Source organism: Engystomops pustulosus, chromosome 1 (genome assembly GCF_040894005.1).
Source record: "Engystomops pustulosus chromosome 1, aEngPut4.maternal, whole genome shotgun sequence".
Classification (NCBI taxonomy): Eukaryota; Metazoa; Chordata; class Amphibia; order Anura; family Leptodactylidae; genus Engystomops; species Engystomops pustulosus.
This window is the reverse complement of record NC_092411.1, coordinates 9,070,203-9,088,686: the sequence shown is the minus strand read 5'-3', so window position 1 is coordinate 9,088,686 and position 18,484 is coordinate 9,070,203. Positions and strand designations below refer to the sequence as shown.

The following is an 18,484-nucleotide window of genomic DNA, read 5'->3' as shown; positions in this document are numbered from 1 at the left end:
TAACTACTATAATACTGCCCCCTATGTACAAGAATATAACTACTATAATACTGCCCCCTATGTACAGGAATATAACTACTATAATACTGTCCCCTATGTACAAGAATATAACTACTATAATACTGCCCCCTATGTACAGGAATATAACTACTATAATACTGCCCCCTATGTACAAGAATATAACTACTTTAATACTGCTCCCTATGTACAAGAATATAACTACTATAATACTGCCCCTATGTACAGGAATATAACTATTATAATACTGCCCCCTATGTACAAGAATATAACTACTATAATACTGCCCCCTATGTACAGGAATATAACTACTTTAATACTGCCCCCTATGTACAAGAATATAACTACTATAATACTGCCCCCTGTGTACAAGAATATAACTACTATAATACTGCCCCTATGTACAGGAATATAACTACTATAATACTGCCCCCTATGTACAAGAATATAACTACTATAATACTGCCTCCTATGTACAAGAATATAACTACTATAATACTGCCCCCTATGTACAAGAATATAACTACTATAATACTGCCCCCTATGTACAAGAATATAACTACTATAATACTGCCCCCTATGTACAGGAATATAACTACTATAATACTGCCCCCTATGTACAAGAATATAACTACTATAATACTGCCTCCTATGTACAAGAATATAACTACTAAAATACTGCCCCCTATGTACAAGAATATAACTACTATAATACTGCCCCCTATGTACAAGAATATAACTACTATAATACTGCCCCCTATGTACAGAAATATAACTACTATAATACTGCTCCCTATCTACAAGTATATAACTACTATAATACTGCCTCCTATGTACAGGAATATAACTACTATAATACTGCCCCCTATGTACAAGAATATAACTACTATAATACTGCCCCCTGTGTACAAGAATATAACTACTATAATACTGCCCCCTATGTACAAGAATATAACTACTATAATACTGCCTCCTATGTACAGGAATATAACTACTATAATACTGCCCCCTATGTACAAGAATATAACTACTATAATACTGCCCCCTATGTACAGGAATATAACTACTATAATACTGCCCCCTATGTACAAGAATATAACTACTATAATACTGCCCCCTATGTACAAGAATATAACTACTATAATACTGCCCCCTATGTACAGGAATATAACTGCTATAATACTGCCCCCTATGTACAGGAATATAACTACTATAATACTGCCCCCTATGTACAGGAATATAACTACTATAATACTGCCCCCTATGTACAGGAATATAACTGCTATAATACTGCCCCTATGTACAGGAATATAACTGCTATAATAATGCCCCTATGTACAGGAATATAACTACTATAATACTGCCCCCTATGTACAAGAATATAACTACTATAATACTGTCCCCTATGTACAGGAATATAACTACTATAATACTGCCCCCTATGTACAGGAATATAACTACTGTAATACTGCCCCCTATGTTCAAGAATATAACTACTATAATACTGCCCCCTATGTACAAGAATATAACTACTATAATACTGCCCCTATGTACAAGAATATAACTACTATAATACTGCACCCTATGTACAGGAATATAACTACTATAATACTGCCCCCTATGTACAAGAATATAACTACTATAATACTGCCCCCTATGTACAGGAATATAACTACTATAATACTGCCCCCTATGTACAAGAATATAACTACTATAATACTGCCCCCTATGTACAAGAATATAACTACTATAATACTGCACCCTATGTACAGGAATATAACTACTATAATACTGCCCCCTATGTACAGGAATATAACTACTATAATACTGCCCCCTATGTACAAGAATATAACTACTATAATATTGCCCCCTATGTACAAGAATATAACTACTATAATACTGCCCCCTATGTAGAAGAATATAACTACTATAATACTGCCTCCTATGTACAGGAATATAACTACTATAATACTGCCCCTATGTACAAGAATATAACTACTATAATACTGCCTCCTATGTACAAGAATATAACTACTATAATACTGCCCCCTATGTACAAGAATATAACTACTATAATACTGCCCCCTATGTACAAGAATATAAGTACTATAATACTGCCCCCTATGTACAGGAATATAACTACTATAATACTGCCCCTATGTACAAGAATATAACTACTATAATACTGCCCCCTATGTACAGGAATATAACTACTGTAATACTGCCCCCTATGTTCAAGAATATAACTACAGTCTGGGAATTTTTTGTCTTTCTTTTATGTTTTGGAGTAACGGCTGCACAAGAACTTACACACTTGACAAATATTTCCAGCCAGTGAAACAGATGAAACAATAGAGCTGCGGCGTAATCAACATTTATGAGGAGAATATTCTGAGTTTCTATTTTGCAGAAATACATAATTTACTGGGGATTTTACTGTAAGGTTTGAAATCCATTGTAAATAATTCAGGATGTTGGGTGCAGCGGCGGCCGGTGTGTGTGCGGGTGCGGGATACAGATTCCTTACACCATTTATCGTACAATCCTGGAACATTCAGCCATCAATAAAGGGAACATATAAGAACAGATATAATAAAGATCTGAATGAAATTAAGATGGGGGGGGGGGGGGAATGGGTCGTAGACCATCAAGTCACCTTGGGCTCAGCTGAGAGGGGTGACACTTAACTTTAGAGGTCTCCATTGGGAAATATCAGGATTATTGGCAGGGACCAGCCCCCATCTAGTCACAATCCCACCCATTGCCTCCACTGCAGATGCCCGGTGCTCTGTACTATCAGTATTTAAAGGGAACCCGTCAGGAGTAATGGGGACAGTAAATCACCCACATAGATTTATGGGCCAGTGACTTGGTGCCCCAAATAGTCCTGAATTACCTCTGTGTGAGTTTAGATGGCAATGGCTTCCTCCAGGAATCCCCCTGAGGTATTCCACGGTCCATTCATATAACCCCTATGGCTATTTCCCCCCACCCCGGGCTTGAGAGAACGTTCACATTCTCGGTGAGGGACATTTTTTTGTGTGTGTTTTTTAAAATTAGTCTTCAAAAACTTTTTCAGGGAAATGTTATAACTGTACTATTTGCTCAAATCATCTAGGTATCATTACAGGGTACTAAAAACGAGGTGATGCCCGGGAGGGTTATGATGCCAGATGGGGGTTATGCCCAGGATTGGAGCAGTTATGTGCTCAGAGGGGTTCCTGGAGGGGCCCAGCCTTACAATTCACAAGGGAGCTAGGGCTAACCCCCCCTCCCCCGGTTAGTAGATGCTAAAAATTATGGATTCTATCCATGTAATTTGGATAGTTATGATGTTTCTTTGAGTTTCCCTCTAAAAATCTAGGACACACCCCCTCCCCGTTACATGATAATGCTTCCAGGAGGAGACCCAAACCAGCTCCTGTGAAAGTGTGAAGGCCCTCACTGACCTCGTGTACAGACTCTGCCATCATCACTTTGAACTATGGTCCTCTGGTGGGTTACGAAGAGACCGCCACCCAGAGGTCTATGGCAGATCGGTTTATCTCTGTTCTGGCCCTAAAACGTAAATTACAATTGTAGTGTAATAGAGGAAGGTGGACAACAATTAAAGATCAGATTTCCTTACAATCACAGATCAATAAGATAAGTCCTGAGCGTTTTGTCGGTGGGGGACATTACGTAGAGACTGCCTCCAAGATTTGGGCCATTTGTCCTTTTTGCCTCTACCATCCATAAAAGATTCCTGAACAACCACTTTAAATATTGCGGATTCCCCGGAGCAGTTCACAATGGATCTTTGGGGTGCCACCACTGTGGTTTTCCATGGGTCAAGCATAAATAATGCTTCAGGGAGAGGGTTACCATCCACTGTCCAATATAATTAATAGGGATGGTCTTTGGAGGAGGCGGGGGTGGGGGGGGGCACTTGTTCTCTAAAGTCCTATATGCTATCATGGCGGGAGATTTATCCTACGCCAGAAGTAGTGCAATAATTACAAAAATGCTGAAAAATTGTGATGCATTGTGTTTTGTCTTTATTGTAGCATTTAATAAAGCTTTGTATTGATTATTTTGTGATAATTTATTGCATTGCTTTTTTTCTAGGCCGCAATCTCCCCTTAGTGTATATTTCAGATGGACTTGTTAATTTGAATACATTTGACGGCCTTATTGCATAGTGGGCAGATCAGGCAGTGTATTCCTAGCGACCAGGTTGTCCTACTTCACTGCTCAGTGTAGAACCAGAATGTCACCATGATTATGGGAGCAGCCATGCTGAGTTACTCTTCACAGCATAGTGGGATACGCTTTACAGCAGCCACAAGGATCCTAGGAAACTGTAGTTTTGAGAAACTTATTGGGGATCATATATTAGCGCCTATAAGGAGCACTACCCCAGTTTGCCTCCTTTCCTACTCCATTTGCACAAAAAGTTTCCACAAATGGAGGTTTTTTTTGGTGCCCTATGCAGTTCCCAGAAGTGGGCGTGGCAGCGGAAAAATGGAGTCAACAGGTAAGTCCTGTGCTTGGACATATATTAGGTGCACACTGCACAGGGGTGTCAAAAGGAGCATGAAAACCACCGGTCTTGGCAGGTGCCCATCGTTCACCTCTATGGTGGAGTGTTGTGGGCATGCTCGGTGACCTCTACAGAGGTCATTGTGCAGGGAGAAGAAGGGCTTGAGACGATTATGAGTGCCGGTTCCTGTGTGATCCATCTATAGATATGTTTTTTAAATCCTTTGATTTATGCAGAGATGTGATCTCTACAGAACAGGAAGTATTAGCCTTAAAAGCCTCAGTGATCACAATAATAAAAAAAAAAAAAAAAATCTGTTTTATACATAATTGGAATAATATTTTGATTTAATGATGACAGATTTGCAGAAATTTCAAGATAACCACATGAGTATCTTCCATATGGACAGCGAGGGCCACATTCACACTGTCTGTTCATCCTTCTACCTGGACACATTGGTGATGGCTTATTTATAATCAATTTATTGCTGCCATTATAGGACTGTACATCACATGACGAGAAGTGTACGGGAACGCGCTGGAGGCGTGACTAATGCGCCATCTGCTCAATGTAATCAATATGAACGACTTCTGCCATGAAGGATACGGCTCTAATCCTGACCGCAATAGATTTGATAGAGGATGTATAAATTTCCATAGATACAATATTTGACATTCCTGAAAATCGCCACAAAATTACCAATTACATCACTATTAGAGGCGATGGGGCAGATCTACAACTTCTGTCTAGTAAAACGGAGCAAATATAGAAGATGAATCTGTGGAGTCTAAATCTCCGTCACCATTTTGTCAAATTTTTGAAAAAAATCTGCCGATAATTTGAGACAGGATTTGGCTAAGCCACGCCTCTAGTTGGATCGGGTGTAAAAATTGTATTCTATTGCAAAGTAGGAGTCCCAATATTTTGGCACAATTTCATTACTAAATCTGCCCCAATGCGGTAGATTTATCAAAATTGTCTAAAGCCAAGACAGAGTGCAACGTAAGACCACATAGTGCTGGACGATAAATCTGGGGTAGTACAATTCTGTATCGTCAATACGTTGCGCCTCCTATTAGTCGGACAGGAAAAAGTGCCGAAATTCTGATGAATTTGCATAACTAAGTCCATGCCCCATTTTCGAAGCCCATTTTCGAAGAGTCTAAATTCCTTCATAAATGTGGTTCAAGACATTTTAGTTTTTTTTTTTGGTGCAAATTATGACTAAATTCTGCGGTAAAGTGATTGATAAAAATTTTGGCATAAATTAAAATTGCGATGTCAACTGCAAAAAAAAAAGAAAAGAAAAAAGAAACGTTCAGTTAAAAGTGAACCTTAGTATAAGGTAATATATGTCAGACTACTGTGGCCATGGAGATATTAGTTGGTGGTAGAGAAAGTCCTTACAGAGAAGTCTATAGTAACCGGAGAGAAAAATGAACAAAGGACAAATCTGTAAAATAAGACCAGACCTTCTGGAAGCCCATAGATTCCCACCAGAAAGTCCATGAAAATCTTATATCAGTGGTGGCGAACCTATGGCACTAGTGCCAGAGGTGGCACTCAGAGCCCTTTCTGTGGACACTCAGGCCATCACCAGAGATGAGTCCAGGTATATTCCTGCAGTCCCAGACAGCCCAGGACTTGCTGTGCACAGAGCTATATTAAAGTGACAGCTCTACCTGGAGGAGTGGGAAGATGTGGACAGATCTGGATTATCATTGTAGCCTGACAATTCTTCCCGTTAATGGACCCAGGAGGGAAGCTACAATGCACATCGAAATTTCTTCTACTTTCTGCTTTATTGGTGTCCTCAGGGTGCTGATATGAATGACAGCTGTGACAGAGCAGGGCGATAATAAGTGGGTCTTGGTTGTAGTTTGGGCACTCGGTCTCTAAAAGGTTCTCCATCACTGACTTATATCATCTATTACTTGCCGTCAGACATTGTCCACCTGAAGCCCACCATACCAAATCACTCATTACATAAATGTTCTCCTGTAGCCCCAGAGGAATCAAATAAGTCTATGCACGTGGTGGTACGATCCAGGTTGATGCAGAACTTTCTTCATCAAATCCAAGTGCAGAATGGAGAACAGTAGATGTGAGGGACAGTTTATAAAGGGGAACCAAAGGTTAACACTTGTAACTGTTTAGCCTCATACCTCCACCAGCTGCATATAGCTATCCCCACTGTGTAACACCTATTCATGCCTCCTGTAATCTGAAAAGATGAGATTCTTCTCTTTAATATGACACCAGCAGCATGTTTCTAGGTGCTACAGAACCGAAGATAGGGCAATCCTTACTAGTGTTACGTGGACTTTAGTAGAAGTTTGGCTCAACAAATATACCATATGTGTTTCTCATCTTTTGGCATTTTCTCTTCTGAAGCCACTTGTCAAAAATCTTCCTTAGCAAAAGAGGTGGGAAAAATCTAACCTTTTCCTATCTAATGCATAGAGCTCTCACTTCCCATGATGCTTTGGGTACATTCATGAAGGACCTAAACAATTGAATCAACTGAGCTCAGCTTAACTCTGGACATGCCGGGTTTATATAGTGACTGGTTTGGCAGCTTTCATCGTGGAGGAATATGGAATAATTTGTGGAACCCAGCAGTGATATTGTAACATGAAGTGTAGCCTGAGTTGTGTAAGCATTACGGTTTAACAGCTTCCCTGCTGTGTAGTTTCAGCAGACAGTGAAGTCTTCTGTGGTGCTGCCCAGAGAGACAGGTTTTTCAGGATAACACACTGTATGAAATGGATTAATAAGATTTAGGGAACAGCCTTTGCTACCACTCTTTGCAAGAGACTTCTGCATCCACAGAACTGCACAGACACCGTACAGCTCTCCTGCTAGCTCCACACAGAGATCATATGATAAAGTAAGCAGTAGTCACTTCCTGCAGCACATAGAATCCGTAGTTCGTAACATTGGTCAAACCCATTTTTACCTACAGGGGGTTCTTGTCAACATGGTTTAGAAAGTCTGCAGGGAGGTTATTTTTAAAGTATATTCAGGGAATTAAAAAAAAAAAATTGTCAAAAGAAGCCTAAATCTGTCGCTAAAAGACCTCTGCTTACAGTCAATGAATGTTGACACCCTAAGGCTACATTCACATGAACAGCGTCCTGGAGAGGAGGAGAGATAAGCGCTGCTCACCCCTTCCATCTCCATAGAGCAGTGTAGGGTCCTATTTTTCGCTGTGTATGGTCATGACGTAACCAGGCGCCATAGGCATCAACGGGGGCCGATATCTGGCCACAAATGGTGCCGTTGGCTATCAGTCCCTATTACGTCCCTGTGAATGAGCCCTACCCTGAAGACAGGTTCCAGTAGCCTATGGCATGTTCATTTAAAAAAATGCATTTTTCAGCAATATGAATAATTTCTGTGCTTTTTAAGCAATTTTACATTACCTGGCTCCCTGCCAACTGCGTGTGGTGAGTCCTGGGGAAGGAAGGGGGTATGGGGGAGCATATCAAAATCTTTTCCTCAGTCCGTCCTCTCATCGCTTTCCCTCCCCCTTCTCTAAGCCTCTTCCCCTAAGTAAGGAGGAGATTTTAGGAGAAGACGAATTGTGCTGTTTGAACAGCTCTTCCACTCACCGGGACTCGCCTTACACTGCTGGCAGGGAGCCATGTAATGTAATTCTTATTGTTGACAAAGGCATTTTTAAAATGAACATGCCAAAGGCTATAGGAACCTGACTACAGGTTAGAATAACCTTCCTGATAGGTTCCCTTTATGCAAATTAACATCAAGGTGCACCGGTGGTGTAGCTATACCTCCTTTTAATACTGCCCATTTCTTCTAGTGTTCTCCCTTTTCACAATGTACATCTCAATGTGTAAAAAGAAGAAACTGAAAAGTATCCTCTCAGTGCAGGAAAGTAAAAATTTTAATTTAGATTATTCTAAATTTTCTCTCCAAACCCCCAAATTTTAAAACCCATCCTATAAAATTAAAGAATCCACAATATAAATATGTCTGAATTGAATTCATTTAATTTCACACAATGAATAACATATGAATAGGATTATTTTTTTGTCTTTTTTTTTTTTAGTTTTGTTTTGCTTTAGTTAAGTGCTCTATACGGCTAACCTGATTGGATAGCGAAAAAAAACTGAGCTTTTCTTTTTAGAAAAAAAAAAAAAAAAAGTTTAAAAACCAACATCTAGGATCATGACGTAGCATGACGAGAAAGCATGCCTGATGTACCTATGCATCGTAGAACAGCAATTTCATATTCATTTTGTCGTTTTTTTTCCCACTTTTTTTTTGCTTTTAAATGTACAAAAATGCTTCATGAATAAAAACCGTTACAAAAAGAACAATTTCAAACAATGTACAAGTTTCTTCTTGCCTCTATATTCAATAAAATACAAATACAATTTTTTTTTTTTTGTTCTAAAATATGTTTACATACAATCAAAGTAGAACATGCAAGTACACTTTAAAAAAGGCTTTTAAAAACCACTTATGAATACAAACTAAAAATTAGCCAGCACGACTTGTAAAACAATTTTGTGCCCCGGTTTTTTTCTTTTTTTTTTCTTTTCTCGTTTTTAAACTTAAATATATACATATATAACATTTCATGTGCATTACTTAAGAAATAGCTTAGAAAACAAAAAAAAAAAACAGCAACGTGGGACCGAAACGGAACAACCCCCGACGTTGATAGATTGGCAGCTCGTTCACATATCGACATAATGTCTTCCTTTCCTTGTAGTGTAAATATAGACATATACGGGGGGGATTGTTAAACTGGGGACGTAGGGGAGGCGGAGATGTGCTTTTGATTTGAACTGGGGAACTGCATAAGTAGAATGTAAAATATTAGACAGCTGAACTTTGGAGTAGGCTACCGATGACCATTTACAAAAAAAAAAAATTTTTTTTAGCCTTATTACACCAAAATTTTAATTTTGGAGATTTTGCAGGACATGCAACATTACAATGAAAAAAAGATCTGCACCGAATACATTTGTAGCAAAACTCAAGAGCCCAATGTTGTCTCACTCGGCTATAGCTCTACAGTTGAGATCTTCCTCTTCTTGATGTTATGGATTATCCAGCCAGTTACTTGGTCGTAAAAACCCTAAATCCTCCATTTCTAGTAAGCAAAACCCTAGAGATGCAATAACACTGTTTGAACCTATTTTAACTCATTAGCATGCTTATTATATACAGTTAACAAAAAAACCGATGGGTTACCGGCATATATTAAACTTTGAAGCAAAAAAAAAAAAAAAATGTGTGACGTCAATCTACATGCTAACACAGATCGGTTAAAAAACACCAAAAAAAGATACATATCCTAAAAGAAAATCACAGCTAGAGATGGGCAATTGTGGGGCCTCTTGTAGTGCATACATAGTAACCAAATTGGCCCCGAAGGCAAAAACAAAAAAAAAAAAAAACCCATGGATGATTTGAAGTTGGTGGGACCAAATTTTTGAATATCTGAATCGTCAATAATCTTGCCCCTGAGTTTGAGAAGCCACCTGGATCACAAGTGAGACATCTATGGTTTTCAAAAATATTCACTATGTAACTGGACATGCCATGATCTCTTAAATTACTAGATAATCTCTATGGCCCTGAAGGCGTCTGTACATTATTATTATTATTATTATTTATGGCTTTTAAGATGACCCAAGAAAGTGTTGATGTCTAAGAAATCCAAGATGTACGAGAAGAAGCCGATCAAATGAAGCGACCAACTCCATTCGAAGGATTCGGAAGGCAAGTAAAGATCTTACTACATTATGACTCCTATGTTCCACTATATATAATTATATATTTTTTTAAAATGATAAATCTGGCAGTATTTTTTTTGGTTTAGTGCAAGAAAAAAAATGCCCAGTAAAAATTTTAAAAATTCTAAATTCTAAAATGTACATTTTAGAAGCACAAGACTCATTTCCACTAAGGGTGGGTGGAGTTGTAGGTAACGTGTAAATGTTTCAAGATGATACAATCTTAAAAATAATAATTAAAAAAAGTTAAGTATAAGTGCAATTTATTTTAACGGATACTGTAAAGAGTTTAGCTTTCCATGTCTGCTATTACCTTAACCAAGAGTCATAATCTAGATAATTTTTATAGATTTTTTTTTTTTTTGGTTTTTGGGGTTTTCTTGGGCCTTAAAATCAGACGTTTCAGTTTTGAGCTTTAAAATCAAATAGCTAATGGACCAATAGACAGACTTTAAGTCACAGACAGTTTGCAATCATGCAGACTGAAAAATGTTATAATTACATTATGTACAACAGAAAAAAAAAAACTTTATTAAGGCAACCACATTTGGGGTTCCTCTTATCCCAGTGTGGCTTTAAGTGTGAACAATTGCAGTTATGATATCCTATAGTTTTAAGGTAAGAACACTTGCTCCACTGTAACAACTATCGATAGTTCCGTTATTATTCTAGTAGTTGTCCAGGTTTACAGCCTTTTCGGTAATTACTTAAAATAATTTAAAAAAAAACTATATTTTTTTATTTACTGAAGCTAAATCGGTAAAATACTGCACCTGTTGGGTATGGCTATTCCATGCTTTACGGTTAGGGTGCAAAATGGGGGCACTGGCAAAAGGAGGGAGGTCCTTCAGCCTGAAAAAATTACACAAAAGTTATTGAACGAGGAAGGATTTGAGAAAAGAGTATTAAAGTATGTTCAGACTTGAAGAGGGGAAAAAAAATTCCTATGGTGTCTAGCCAGGCTCAAGGCATTACCGGCTCATCAAAATGCACTGAAGTTAACTCAAAGTCTTCGTAGGGAAGCGTATCTACGTAATGTAGATAAAATGTATAAAAAAATATTTTTTGTACACATTCATTATCTTAATGACAATATGATGGGGGGGGGGGGTGGTGGCTGTTGAAGGAGGTTATAAAAAACAAAACAAAAAAAATACCATAGTGATGGTATTTCCCCCCCCATGTATACTGGCCAGGTCTCGAAACTCTTGTACTGCTCATAAAAATGTTTACAGAACCTTCTGTTGGGTTCTGGAATGAAGAAGAATATAAGACTAACCTGAAAACAAAAACGGTACATAGTCTGAATACCCAACCTGGGCGGCCTACTTATAATATATCATACAAGTGTGTAGCCTAGTGCTAAGAGAATTGTACATTAACTGTAATTAATGTCGTTTTGTAATGTCTGTTAAATGGGAGGGAGGGGGATACAAAAAAGAACCTAAATTTGCTGCAGCCTTTCAAGGGGGTTGTACCCTTTACATCAATTGTCAGCCTGATTATCAAATTAAATACAAGTCTGTAGTGATCTCAGGGGCCACTCTCAGAGTCCCCTCGCCTCTTTCGATGTCTTTTTGTCTTCACCTCTTCCTCATCTGCCATCTTCCGTTTCCCGTTTCTTGGCACTCGAGAATTTTGAGTTTCTCTTGCCATGTGTATGACCGCTTCAATGGTGTCCATGACTGTGTCTTTGCTTTTCCCCTCTGCATCCTGGGAATGGAGCTTTTGACCTCGTTTGTTGGGGAGGTCCACACATTTCTCCAGAATAGGCATTTGGTCTCTAGAGTCATCGTCAAACAAGAGGGGTTGCTTTCTTGGGCGACCTCTTCTCTTCTTCACAAAGTTATTGCCCGTCTTGGATTGTCTCTGTAATCTCTTGGCCTTAAGGATTTTGTTCACATGATCCATGTTCTTTTTGGTGGAGAGGATTTTATTGTAGTTACACATTTTCCTCACTTCGCCCTGGATCGCTTCTATCTCGCATCTCTTGAAACGATTTCGGAGCGAGGCATTGGCTGTGAAGAAGACCAAAGACATATTATTAGTTGGATCAATGAGACAAAAATTAATCACTGTATTCAAGGAGACATGTAAAAACCCAAATCTGAGAAAGCCTAAGGTGTGGCAACAAATGGACCCAATACTTAACCCATTCAATAACCCATTCTGTTTTGGCCCCAAAATATGTTAGGCCAAAACAGAAGTCCTAAGGCTTTCGAAAAAAATTAAGCTATAGTAAAGAAGGGAGCAATAAACTTCTTTCCCTGCCCTTTGGAGCAAAGATGTGGAGGTTCTACTAGAACATTGCTTGGGGCTCGAAAATATCAAACATGATAGATTCCTTTTAACTTTGTTTTCTACCGGTTCATTAAATCTATATCAAAGTCAGTAAAATAGTAGAGGTTTAGCTTTTTAAGATGGCGTAAAGCTACGAGAATGGAAGCAGATTTGAGAATAAAGTTATAGAACAGTTGGTCAATTCCACCCCCCCCCCCCCAATGTACTTTGGCAAATTCTCGAGACTAACAAACAAGTTATCACCCACTTTCTGTCCAATGGTGAGCCAAGGAGGAAAAACATAGCAAGAGCAACTCCTACACCCTATAGTACTATACTCAACATCACCCCAAATGGCATAACTATGTACTGCAGTAATTTTCTATATAAAATATATAAGGATTTCTAAGTTTAGGACAATAGTTCAGACATTTTTTCTCAATCCGTTTCAGGTTTCTTGCAGTGTGACATACAAGCCACAATTCTTAAAATTTAAAGAGTCCTCCCCATAAAAACAAAATGTGACAAAGATTGGGCCTGATGTGGTGTAGAATAAATACCCTCACTGGAGGACTGGTCTACTGATTGAAGAAAATATTCATTCCATATGCCAAAGCAATAAGCGGCGTCTGTGCGTTACAACCACTGCGTCCAGTTCGATATTAAAAAGTTAAAAGTAAAGTTTGGTCTTAATTAGTGAAAACTCATTATGCAGTTTATCAGTTGGTTTTGCCTTGGGGCATTTTGCAGGAAAAGATATTGCAAATAACATCTGGGCTCCGACTGCACATTTCTCTTCAGTGAAGACGTTTTCAAAGATCTTCATTAATTACAGGAAACTCTCGGCGCAATCCAATATCCCCATTAACAGTTTCTTGTAGATTTCACAACATCTGGACTGCAGATAAAGCCGAACATTTTAATTCGGTCTCTTTATAAGAGATTTTGTTTCCCCAGATTTCCCGCATGAATATTTTGGATATCTAGAACATGTTGGTATAAATAGGGCAATAAATTGCTAACCAATGACAGGCATCCAAAATGATGGTTAAAGACATTTACCCCCCCCCCCACAATCTGATCAAAGGGGGGTCTAAGTTCAATGACTTCCACGTTATACCTCGGAAGGATTACAGGAAGTGCCGATCCTGGAGGTAGTAGTAGTATAACAATGATTAGGATGATAAAAGTCTGATCAAAAGGGGGTCTAACAGCCAAGACCCCATGCAATCAGTAGATCCCGTCTTTAGTGTTAAACACAATCTGGGACTATGGCATTGTCTTGGCCCCAAAGATTCCTGTGGGATGCATAGAACAGATTACAGGAAGAGTAGAACCTGGAAGTCCTTTGTAGTATCAGATTGATTAGAGTAAAAAAAATCAGAGGTGGGTCCAAATGCCAAGATCCCATACGATTGGCAGAAAAGGGGACCAAAAGCTCCCTTGTAGAGCTTCTGGCATTGTCCTCCTATGGGACTACCAGGATTGCTCACACGAACGAGCAGATCCTGGAAGTCTATAGTCGTATTAGGGGCGATTTTGGTGCCCTATTCTGACATTTGGTCGGGTTCTTGGCTTAAATCATCACATAAAAACACGGATAGCTTACATGCAATACCATGTGTGACCATGTGGTGTGCTATTAAGCAAGAACAGGTCTACATTATAATGCAAAAGGTTATAGCACCTTAGATAAATATCTTGATAGCAAACCTGTTTAAGATCCCATCTATGGAGTGGCCTTGTTGACTGTTTAATACTTAAAGGGGTATTCTCGTCTGGACATTCACATTTAGTTTCATTAATCTTCCATGTATAAACATTTCTTCAATTCGATGTTATTAAAAAAAATGTTTCTGTGTGAAGATAATTTCACATAAATGTGGCCTTGTTGAACCTTAGAAACCAGATAGCTTCCTCGGTTACGACCACCTCACACTCTGGCAGCGGTGGTCAGATATGCGGTATTGAGTTCTGTCTGACCACCTGGATTAAGCGATCATTACCACAGGACGGCTAAGGGACATACAGTAACTCCCGGACATTTCATATACAAAAACATTTTGTTTATTTGTGCCAGCAGAGGTGGCTGTATCTAGTTTCTAAGGGACAACATGGCTATGTTTATGGGAAATTATCTTTACACAGGAGCATTTTTTTTTAATAACATCCAATTGAAGAAATGTTTATAAATGGCAGATTAATCAAACTGAATGTGAATGATCAGACGAGAATACCCCTTTAAATAGGACCAGCTCCAAGTGCCGTTTTTACAGGTGACAGGTCCTCCTTAACTACAACCATTCTTGAGCACAAGAAATAAAACATACATCTCAGTTTTATGATTTCTACTGACCTGACTCATTGGATGATGAGAAGAAGGTTAAGAGGGGGTTTGGAGGCACGAGTGCAGATTCTGCTGCTGGCTTCCTTTTGGTCATATTGTTGGAAGAATTAGTTTCATTTTTGTTTTGCTGAGACAGATGATCAGCTTTCTGGTGAGCACTTGTTAAACCTAAAGGATACACAAGGGAATAAAAAATATATATTAAAAAAAAGTTGACATCGATAGACAGAATTAGACAATTTATTCTATAATGATGAAAAAAATCATGAAAAAAAAAAATTCAAGAAGGCCAATGGAAAATCCAAGAAGAAATAATTATAGAAGAGGATGTAACAAAGATCTGAAGAACGCAAGATCCACATCGAACCTTGAAGTTTTTGGTCACCTGCTCAAGTTGTCTGAAAATCAGTTTCAAATTTTTTTTAATAAAGTTACATTTTCAACTTGTAAAAAAAGACTCTATGTAACCAACGTGATGGAGCTACGCTATATCCATGAGCGCGGCCGTAAGACCTTTGCATAAATGCCGGTATAATTATTCCATTTTGCTGCTGGATTCTGCATTCATCATTAAACAATAAAGAAAATCTTTATACCCATAATTTAAACTATCCACAGAAATTAGGTTCCCGATCCCCGATGACCTATAGATCCAATTATCCAAATATTTACAGATAGGAACATGCTATGAAGGGCCATTTAACCACCACTTCACAAAACCTTCTATAACATCCCCTTGGTATAAATTATCATGATTCTGTGCCAACACTGTGCATAGGAGGCATCTAAAACCCAACGTCTCTACATACATTACATACTAACATATTAGACGCTCCCATGAGCCCCTGCAGCTTTGATGTATTTCCAAGTATAACACACATTAAGGGTTAGTAACTTGTTTCCATGGAAATAGATACATGGGATGAAGGTTAAACTGCTCAAAAATAAGAATCCCCCAGAGTTTGCGGCTTGTAAGAGCCGTATTATTGACTAGTGGAGATGTTAGAGAGGTCAAAGAGCTTCTCGAAGTCCTCGGAGGGAGAGATTACATTGAGGGAGAAAGAAAGACCACCAAGTATCATTAGTGGGGTATTTGTAAAGCCGTTATCTTTACTAGCATACTATAGGTGGACATAGACTTGGATGATGCCCTGCCCTCAGGAACCACAGATAAACTGAAGGCCAAGATACATTAGATGAATGTGATTTCTGTAGAGGAACACCTATAGTAATGTCCATTGTGGTGCCCCGTGTACAGTTATGATAAGTGTAGGAGTTTACGAAGACTGTCAATCTGTGGAATAGCCTGCCTCAGGCGCTGGTCACAGCAGGGACAGCAGAGAGCTTCAAGAAGGGTCAGGATGACTTTTTACACCTAAATAACATTGATGGAAATGTTCTATAGAATTATTGCCCCTAAATCCCTTCCTCATCCAATCTCTTACCTTCCTTGAGTGAACTTGATGGACAAGTGTCTTTTTTCAACCGTATAAACTAAACTATGACTTTGGCAACCAAAGGTCTCTGCCAGCATCCATAGATAGCCCAGAAGAAGTTCTGTAGAAATGGGCTGATGACCTCTTTAAGAACGAAGTCTTGGTGGGAAGCCGTGTGTGGGCAAATAATACATGGCAGTCATTTGACAACTATGCTGGCTATCGATGGTCGGAAGAGGAAACAACGAGTGCTGGAACCCCTTCTATGCCATCCATACGTTCTACCCAACAGGGGGCTGCCTTACTTGTCCAGTAATCGTTGTCTACAGCTATTGACCACCACCAAATCAGTTCCTATCCTTAGGAGCACACCATCAAGTCTAAAGTAACCCATCAATGTTTTTGCCATAAATGGGAAACTACAGGCCCCAAAGCAAAGGAGCAGGATTACTACATCGGATGTTTGAAAGTTCCCGTGTTGGTCTCCTGAATGTCACCTTACAAAGTGGATGCCATAATATTAATAATCATTTGTCCTCTAAATTGTGCTTGCACCTCAGCTCTTCCCTCCATGACAACATAACAACAAGGTAAGTACATGGTTACTAGAAGGAACAGTTTGTATGAAAAGATTGACTCCACAAAGCTGTTGGAGGAGGATGGCAATATAATGGATGTTGCTGAAAGCCTCGATTATTCATTTCATCTCCATTAATCTTGTAGAAACCCGGATGATGGATTCTGGTAATAACGCCTGTCACCATAAAGTGCAGGGAAGATGAGGTTTTAATGCCGGGTTGTCACACGTTCCCGTGACACAACATGTTTAAGAGGCGACGTGTCTATAGATCCATATACCACCCAAAGGAGCAGCCTCGAGGGGGAAACATCACATATACGACAGATCCAAGGTGACAGCAATACAGGATTTCATGTAGAACAAGCAACAAATAACTAAATGCCCCTCAAACCTTTTCGTAAAGTCACCACAAACACAAGAATAATGGAGAATAGCTACAGCTAGGAGATAAGGAGCCCCCTACTCAGGGGTAAACCTAAATTCTCAGGTAAGCTATGGAACAGCCCCCATTGGCCCCATCCACAAGTAATTTTATTTTCTAGGGTCCAAAAGTGAGAAATCATGGCACCAATGCAAAGCCCCACAACGGAGAACCTTAGAAGGTTTTTTGGACAACTCAAAAACATCCCAGGAGTCAATAAAACTCTTCCATTCCCGATGGGTTTAATTCACCAAAGATTTGATGCAAATAGTTAACGTCTGTGATGCTATCATAAGAGAAGCCGGTAATGAACAGTCTCTGGTCTCTCTCCCGCTCCCCGTACAAACAGTCTTCGTCGTAGCCGTACTTTCATTGTACGTTCTAAGTAGCACGCCGCTTTTTAATCTCAAGAGCTCAACGTTTTTACCTTGTTCACACTAAACCTTCTAAGAAGAGTCATTACATAACTCCCCACCCCCCCACCATCCCGTCTCCTTTATGTCAAGCCACTCACTTAGAAGAAGGAACGCAGAGATGAGAGCTTTGAAAAACCTCTCAGGAATTAGATGAGCGCCGAGATAGTGATGAACTCCCAGTTAATAAACCCACAAAGCTCATTCTGGCAGACTGATCAATTCCAGCGTGTCCAGAGGCAGCGCTCCTGCCGCCGACTCGCTCCCGATACTAATAAAAAGTAAACTCCAACATTGAGTCACGTAAAGCGCCCACTCATCAAGAAAACCTCAAGACCTGCCCACCAAAGCATCACCTTCCTCTTCTTCATCTACATAATCTTTATCAAAGCTCGTTGAACGGTGACAGGTGGTCTGGGATAACAAAAATGAGGACCATGGTCAGTGGAGGTAAGATGCACTACCACACACAACCAGTTGTGGTGTTGTTTCTGGAAGAACAGATCTGTAGAATTAGTCCATATATATCCAATATCAGATTGGTGGTGGTACAACACCAAGAACATCCGATTATATTGGCGACTATGCCACCTTAACGGGTGGCCTGGTTGGGTGTAGCAGCCGGAAAGGTGGACAGGCATGGGGTGTACCTGCCCCGTACTTTCAAAAAGTACTGTAGCTTTGCAGGTTTTTCTG

At 39.3% G+C, this 18,484-nt stretch overlaps 1 protein-coding gene across 1 annotated transcript in view; it reads right to left on the bottom strand.

Moving 5' to 3' along the window:
• Positions 1-8,531: 8,531 nt before the first annotated feature.
• SETBP1 (SET binding protein 1) overlaps positions 8,532-18,484 on the bottom strand; it is a 128,437-nt gene continuing 118,484 nt past the window's right edge. The window contains exons 4-5 of the mRNA XM_072132855.1: positions 14,948-15,106; positions 8,532-12,329 (exon numbers count right to left, since the gene is read on the bottom strand). Coding sequence (XP_071988956.1) covers positions 11,845-12,329; positions 14,948-15,106 — 644 coding nt within the window. The 3' untranslated portion in view covers positions 8,532-11,844. The remainder of the gene's footprint in view (positions 12,330-14,947; positions 15,107-18,484) is intronic.